The following is an 8315-nucleotide window of genomic DNA, read 5'->3' as shown; positions in this document are numbered from 1 at the left end:
TTAATAAACTTCCAGGGAATGTACAAAAAAACAATGAGGTGAAGCCTTAGTTACATGGTCTAGTGACTGATCCAATTAAAGTTTGCTACATCCCTGCTTCAAACAGATGATAAAGTTCCACAAGGACTTCTTCTATAACGCTTATTTCATTACCAATTAATTATGTGCTCAGAGTTACATTCTAATACAGCATTTGCTGAAAGTCTTGAAATTATCACTATCTGACTTTCATCTTCATCACTGGAGTGATGTCATAATGCATGACATCAACAGAACTATTGACATAAGCCAGACTGTCATAGTCACTAATGTTTTTAATGCTCTGCAACTTTAGTTAGGTACAGCAGCAGGACCACATGGGGCAGCTGGTGAGAGACAAAGCCTTTTCCCCTGCTGTGATAGAAGGGGATTTCTAATTCATCTGCTGTTTGTACCTGAGTCTTCTCTTTTCCCCAATTGTCTGTCCTTGCAGAAAAAAATCTCACCATATTCTGATGGTCACCTCATTCTAGCTTGATAGGGCATCATGGATCCGAAAAGTGTTGGTGATCTTCAAGCCTTGCTCAACCTTTACAAACAGGACCCAACACTCCTGAGAGCAAAACAACTTAGCTTCCTGAGAGATTCATTGGAAAGCATGGGGGACACTATCTCAGGCTTTCAGAGAATTGAAGCCTTTCCTTTCAGACATGGCAAAGAGGAAGAAAAGCCACCAGAGCAACCTACAAGCGATGAGAGTGATTTAGATATGGATGAAGATGGGGTAATTGAACCAGATGAAGATGATCCCCAAGAAATGGGAGATGAAAATCTAGAGGTGACAAATGATATGAAAGCCAAGGCTGACCAGAAGAAAGAAGAGGCCTATGCTTCCCTAGAGGCAGGAGATTTACAGAATGCTATTGATTTGTTTACAGAGGCTATCAAGTTGAATCCACAGTCCTCCCTCTTGTATGCCAACCGAGCTAGCATCTTTGTCAAAATGCAAAAGCCTAACGCTGCCATTAGAGATTGCAACAAAGCTGCTGAGCTGAACCCTGATGATGCACAGGCCTACAAGTGGAGAGGGAAAGCACACATGCTGCTGGGCCACTGGGAGGAAGCTGCTGAAGACCTTGCCTTGGCCTGTATATGGGATTATGATGAAGACACCAATGCCCTTCTAAAAGAAGTACAGCCAAGAGCCCTGAAGATGATTGAACATCACACCAAGTATAAAAGAAAGCGCACACTGAAAAAAATCCAGAAGATTCAAGAAACTCTAGATTGGATCAAAAGCATCTTGGAAGAACAAGAGAAGGCACAGAGGGAGGAGAATTTTTGGCAGTGGATTAATCAAGTCTGTCGAAGGTACTTAGACTTTTTTATGGCCATTATAGATCCCAGGATTATCCTGGCCTGGCTGGATGTTACCTGGAACCCAGACAATATCTCCAAATACCGAGACAACCACAAGTTTATGAAGTTCATTGGCCAGGTTGAATGAATGTATACGCCAGCCATAAATGAGCCTTTCATTAAATTAAAATTGTTGTGTGTAGCATCACACAATGTTGAACGACTGAGCTGACTAGTGTGCTTATTTAAGATTTATGTAAATTTGATCTATGAGCATCAAATCTGAATGCATTTCCGAGCCACATTCCTCTCTCTATAAATGATTAAAACTAATAGCAGGACCAGTGACTGGCTGCTAAAATTATGTCATCTCTTCTAAATCCATCCTCCTGTACTTTGCCTGCTGAAACCCCTTCTTTAGCATCATGTCTACCACCATCATTAGCTCCCATTCTATGTGTCTCAATACTTGCTGCATTTCCTGCTATGTAAGCTTGCTTCTTTCTTTCAACTCTTTCCCCTGCAGGATCTATCAAAAGCCAAAGTAGATGGGTTAACCCCATTCTGTTACCCATCCATCTTGTCTCATTTCCTACTATTGAACAGCTAGAATAATTTACTCCTCTGCAAATGCTGGGTGACTTGGGATGTAACACTCTTTACTGTTAAAAACCATATTGTCAATGTAAATGGAATAGTGGAGTGCTCAGCCATCTGGAATAACAACCATTGGAAAGCCACATCTTCTAAGGAAATATATTCACATCCCTGCATTGGTGTGAAATGACCTAAGCAAATATTCAACTGATATACTGTGTGCCCTGATACCTACATTGTATATGAAAAAATGGTATCTAGTTTGAAATGGTGTGTGTGCGCGCGCATGATTAATCTAATTGATTAGACTTAATTCAATAATTTCATTTTATGAAACAAATGTTAACTTTAAGATACATTTTAAAAGTACCAGGTGCCCATTTCCTCCCTTAAATTAGAAAAATTATTTCCAATTATCCAGCAAGACTGGTGTCAAGATCTACACTACCTGGAACATAAGGCCTACTAATACACAACGTATAGAAATCCTCTGCTATCTTTGTTAGTCTTCATCCTGGCCCATCAATGTAATGGCACAGAAAACCAAGTAGGGGATCCTTGTTCATTGTCTTGTCAGTAATCCCAATCCTTTAATTATGAGATTACAAATGTGGCATTAATATAAATTTAATACAAGTTTACAGTCCAGATATGTCAGTGGTGAACAATAAAAACAAAATACAGTTTTTGTTACTTCTCTTTACTGGAATGCCCTGTGAGTTACCACATACCTTACATGAATTATCAAAATATAACATTCCTGTACTTTACCAAATACAGAAAATGCTAGCATTATTTTTGTATGTAAATGAGTCAAAATCCATCCTGCCCCCTCCAAAAAAGTGGAAACATTCTGAGCATTAGAAAACATTGCTGATTTTGGCAGGGTTTTTTCCCCATTCAGCTCCAGGGACTGAGCACGATATGGCCACATCTTATTTCATACGAGTGCTTTTTAAAAAATTGGATTCACCATAAAATCGCAACAGTTAAATGGATGATCATTGGTTTTAACCCAAATCCATAGATCAGTTAGGTCTGAGTATTCAGATTTAAGATGATTCATTCCCAATGAAATCTCATTTATGCCTTTTGAAGTAAATAACAAAAGAGCTGTGCTAGGTCAGACCAAAGGAATCTCTAATCCAGCATTCTGTTCAGACAATGGCCAATGTGTTGCCCATGGGAAACCCACAGACAAAAAAACAACACCAGCACTTACATTTTATATTATCCATGAAATGGCATACTTCTTTGATGTAATATCCATCCATCTTGACTAGTGGCCATTGATAGCTCTGCTTTCCATGACTTTATCTTATCCCTTTTATAGTTTATCTAATTGCCCTTTAATGTCATCAAAGATGGCAACCATCACTATAACTTAGCTATGGCCCAAAACATATGGGCCAAAAGAAGCAGCTTCTAGCCGCTTTGGGGGTGTGGCATTTGCATGATATGTGCCACCAAAGCAGCTGAAAGCTCCTCCAAGACAACCAAAGAGAGCCTGAAGTCAATGCAAAAAGGAGCTGTTTTAATCTGGTGTGCTGTCTGGCTTGGGACCACAGTGGTGACCTGCTTTGGGAGCAGGCCATGCAGTTGCTGTGGTCCTGGCCCAATTGTGGCTGAAGCAGCCTTCAGCTGCTCCTTTCAGGCCATCTGCTTCACCTCTGTGTAGGATATGAAGTAGTACATCATTTTCTCTGTTGTGAACCTCCCAACTATTCAGCTTCACTGGATGACACCATTAGTTCTCATATGGTGAGTCAAGGAGAAAAGTTCCTTCCTATAAGATGTTTCTCTCCAGATGTCTCTGTTGCATGCATTTCTGCTTAGGTTCTCATGCCTCTGTGACTGGCTACCATGCTTTACTGTTTGCTTATGACCCCTTTGCTTCAACGTTGTCTCCATTTGCACAATAATTTTCAGTGCTATATCTTAATTTTACTTTATTCAGGTTGCTGACAAACTGCAGAATGAATGCAGTTCGACACGGCTTTAACTGCTATGGCTCAATGCTATAGAATCTTGGAATTTGTAGTTTGTTGTGGCACCAGAGCTCTCTGACAGAGAAAGCCAAATACATATGAAAATGACAAATCCAGAACATAGCTTTTGTCATGGCAATTAAAGTGGTGTCGAACTGCATTCATTCTGCAATGTAGATGTAGGCTTAGGCCCAAAACTCACAAGCCAAATAAGGCAGCTTCCAGCCACTTTGGGGGTGTGGGAGGCGAAAGAAGCCTGGGCTTTGGGTTTTTTTTTTTTTAATAAACTTTTAATTTTTTTAATGATTTAAAAATATTTTTACATTTTTTAAAAACATCACATCTTACCAAATTTTAATTTTAACCAATGAAACTGTGTACATGTAAATACATGTGCATATGATATTGTAATTTAAAGCTATATGTTAATTTTTCTAGGTGTTTATGTCACAACTATTACCATTATATTTAGTGATATACTGGAATAATGATCTGTGGGTAACATTAGTACAAAAAACCATTACTAAGGGTTCTGTATGGTATGGTATGGGAGGAGATCATGGGGTGGTGATATCATGAGTTACCACACCAGGTGAAGCCATCCTTAGTGATGTCACTGGCTTTCATCCTGCACCTAGTGATGTCTGAATCTAAACAAAGGAGCCACTCATAGCTGTTCCCTTTCAACATGGCCATTGTCTTCTTGCCCCCTAGATGCTCCTACACACACACACACACACACCTACCTCTACTAGTGAGACTGAAAGTTGGAGCTTGGAAGGTGGGGGAGGAAAGGTACATTCATCCTGCTTGATGGAGCTTTACTGTACCTCATCCTGCTCCATGATCTGTGAAATATTAATGTTACAGAAGTGCTGTCCCATATCCAGTCGGGAAGCCTACTCCTACCACATCATGTCTGCTGGATGTCTGCATGCATATTTACAAAAAAACCAAAATGAAGACCCCCTACAATCTTTCCTTCTTGATTTTTTTTACCTCTGTAGCTCTTCCTTTAATGTATGTGCCCCTTTCCTCTTCCTCCACTTCACCTTCCCTCCCAACCAAACCCAAGGTGCTTGAGGATATGTATTGACAGGACACAATACGTGTATTTCCAGATTAGAAGTATTCACAACATTTCAGATGACAGAAATCTGTTATTTTGTAAACAGCCATGGGGGGATGACCAGCCAAACACATTCATTAAAAATTCTTAACATCAATCAGCATACAACAACAAGCCATCATTTCAGTGGATAATAGACATTTCAGCTCCAGGGTGCTTTAGAGTGAAATCCTTTCATATCCTTCCCTCCAAACTAACAATCAAAATTTGGCTTCCAGGGTCTCTATTACAACTTTAGAGGTAAATAGTTTTTGCTTTCCTTTCTTTTGCTTTGGGGACTTGATTAGCTATAAAGTTTGATCAATTAATATTAAGTTGGTAAGACTGTAGTCAGAAGACCTATAACCTATGTATCTTGAAAAACACATCTGTTGTTTTGATGATGGTTATAAACATTTACAAAGCCTCCATAATTTTCTATATGTCAGTTGATAGCAGGGGGGAAAGTTATGCCCAGATTCTATACAGGCAGAACTGGAGAAGTAAAAGAGAAGATGGTTTAAGTTTAGATTTGCTGTTAATGACCAACCACAAAATAACAAGACTAGACACAAGACAGTGGATTAGACAAGGGCCACTTTATTTGACCTAGTGAAACTGAACCTGGTGATGAGGAACAAAAGTGAGGGGACCAATCTGATGTGGGTCCAGATGATGCCCAGGTGTCAACCTGTGACCACCTCTCCAGCCTTGGGGAAAACAGTTGACTCGGAGGGCCATCCAATATCATTGGTTGCTTCCAGGCTGGCTGTTTACTGGAAGGTAAACTGAGGGCACTCCTCCCAAGTCCATAGACTTTACAGGAGAGAGAAAACAAACAAACAAACAAACAAACAAACAAACCAGTCAGCCCCAGTTGGAGGGTATTTCCTCACTTCCCAAGCCCCAAAGCCTGTGGAGAAAATTCCATAGCCCATCCCTTCCCCAAAAGGGTCCCAAGGTGTACACAAAGTCTCAAGTGTACACTGAAGTCCCTCCCATAATTTGCCAATGACAACCTATTTATAGACACCACCTGAGCCAAATGACAATGTCCCACTGAGACAGTGTAAGGGAGGCAAATAAAATAAAAAGAAAAATGAATGTAAAAGGGGGGGGAGAAATTCCTACCTAACCCTGAAGTGACCAGCAGAGCTCACACTGCACAGAGGATGGGAGAATGGGTCTATGCAAATCTCCAAAGAGGGCTCATGAAAAGGCAGCAGACCAATAAGAAACCTCTGTCCACCACTTCACAAGCTATAGCCTGGCACCCTTCATGCCAGGCCAATCAAATCTGCCTCTGATTGTGGAGGCCATGGAACTGTGCCCTTCTCTGTAGCATCTTCAAGATGCCCAGGTTCAGGCACTCATTATGTCTCATCAAAAGGTATCTAAAGGAAAGGGAAATGAAGATATAGATAACTGCTGGGAAAATAGTATTACAGCTTGACTAAGATTCTGCCAACTACTGTAAAACAGTTAACCACAAGTAGGAAGAGACTTGCTGGGATAGATGCAAAGAAGAGGACTTACTAAGATAAACCTGTCATAATTTATATTTTAGCATAATTATTTATATGTTGACATTATTAACGTGATATTGTAGGTTAAGACTCTTTTTAAAAATTATTGTCTGGGAAACACTGGGTGTCATCTCTAAAATCATGCCTCTGAGAATTTTGAACATCAACTATTCTTCCAGGTAGAATTCCAGGATATAATACTGGAAATGATAGTACCAAAAAATACATGATTTTGATGTTGTTGTGCTAATCAATCATTCTTCCTCAAACTTGCCTTTATTAATGTCTATTCTTCATAAATTTGACTTGACTTCTTTGTGCTTCTTGGTATCCAGTCACTGACTGATAGTTCATTTCCCTGCTGAGAAGGTCTTTCTCTCCACCATTTAATAGATGGCATTTATTAACACGCAGCACCTCACAAATATGCTTCCTCTTGCCATTGGTACCAAGTATATCATAACTGGTACCTAGCCTACCAGACCATCAGGATGATATATAAGGCAGGTAAGTTGCCATGTAGTCAAGGTGCCCACCACAGATCAAAGATCTCTTTAAGTTGATAATACCATCCACTACTCTGGGCTCCTTAGAGGTATGTCCTCAGTACCAAAGAACATCTCTCCATCTACCAAGGAATTGGTTTCTTAAAGGATTTATTTCTCTCTTTCTTAGAGTGTTGCCCTCTTTCCCCAAAACCATCCTTCCCCCCCAAGAACCAACAGGCAGGTGGTTAACACACGTGATACTCTATGTAGTACCCTGGCTAGCCCAATACCCTCACTGCTTTTTTATTGTGTATAGTAGATTTTATTGCTATTTTATTATTAAAACATTTTCTTTTTCCTGTTATTAAGTTCACAGAAAATTTTTGTTAAGACACAGGGATTTCAATGCTTCAGTAGAAAAGGGGGAGCTTATAGCTGAGCAAGGAAACAACTCACAGAAGGCAACAAAAGCTATCAAACAGCCATTGCTAGTGTTCAAAACACATCATTTTGTAACAGGGATTGCCTTGATTGATGGAAAACACTGTATTTTTCTTGAAGTATGCTTTTATTTTGGAACTAGTCATATGAAATAAACAAAGAGAATAAAACTGAACATCAAGGGATTATACTGAAATTCTTGGTTCAAAACAAACATTTTCATCTTCTGTAGAGTCACACTGTCCCAAGGGTATCCTTCCAAAACCTGAACTAGACAGTTGACTGATTGTATGACAAAGCTGCCTTCTTGGCATAGATAACAAAAAAGTATCATGTACCTGAAAACATGTGTTTGTTTTTTCCCTTCTTATTCCTCTTGTCACTTTCAGGTCATGTATTCACTTTTCAAATAGTGTGAACTGCCAAGCTGGTGGCAAAAGAACAGAAAATAGTTGTTCTGTGCCTTCCATATTCTTCAAAACCACTCATTCTTCTTTAGGAATCAAAAGTTTGTTTTGCCATACAAAGTGACAAGTTCACCTAGCAAATGGTGGCACAAGTATATAGCAAACATACCCGCTCAATATTATTTTCAAAGCTCTAGCATGGTCCATTCTCAATACAGTTTCCCTTATGCTTACTTGATTATGAATACTTGCAGATAGACTTGGATCTTTGACTGGGGTATTATAGTTGTTTTGTAGGGGGAAAAACAATGAAGAATTCTGTTGTAACTTATAGATTGATCAATTATTATAGTATGAGATGCTATTATAGTCCACTTCATCAAAGGCATGAAAATTTATTCAAAATTTGAAATATACATACA

At 39.4% G+C, this 8315-nt stretch overlaps 1 protein-coding gene across 1 annotated transcript; it reads left to right on the top strand.

Moving 5' to 3' along the window:
* The first annotated feature begins 338 nt into the window (after positions 1 to 338).
* LOC121934921 (putative protein FAM10A4) lies at positions 339 to 1556 on the top strand. Its single transcript, XM_042475867.1, has one exon. The coding sequence runs from the start codon at positions 527 to 529 to the stop codon at positions 1484 to 1486; it is 960 nt and encodes a 319-aa protein (XP_042331801.1). The 5' UTR covers positions 339 to 526; the 3' UTR covers positions 1487 to 1556.
* Positions 1557 to 8315: the final 6759 nt, after the last annotated feature.

This window comes from Sceloporus undulatus, chromosome 6 (genome assembly GCF_019175285.1).
Source record: "Sceloporus undulatus isolate JIND9_A2432 ecotype Alabama chromosome 6, SceUnd_v1.1, whole genome shotgun sequence".
In the NCBI taxonomy this organism is placed as follows: Eukaryota; Metazoa; Chordata; class Lepidosauria; order Squamata; family Phrynosomatidae; genus Sceloporus; species Sceloporus undulatus.
Note: the sequence above shows the minus strand (reverse complement) of the source record. Positions and strands in the feature narration are given on the sequence as shown.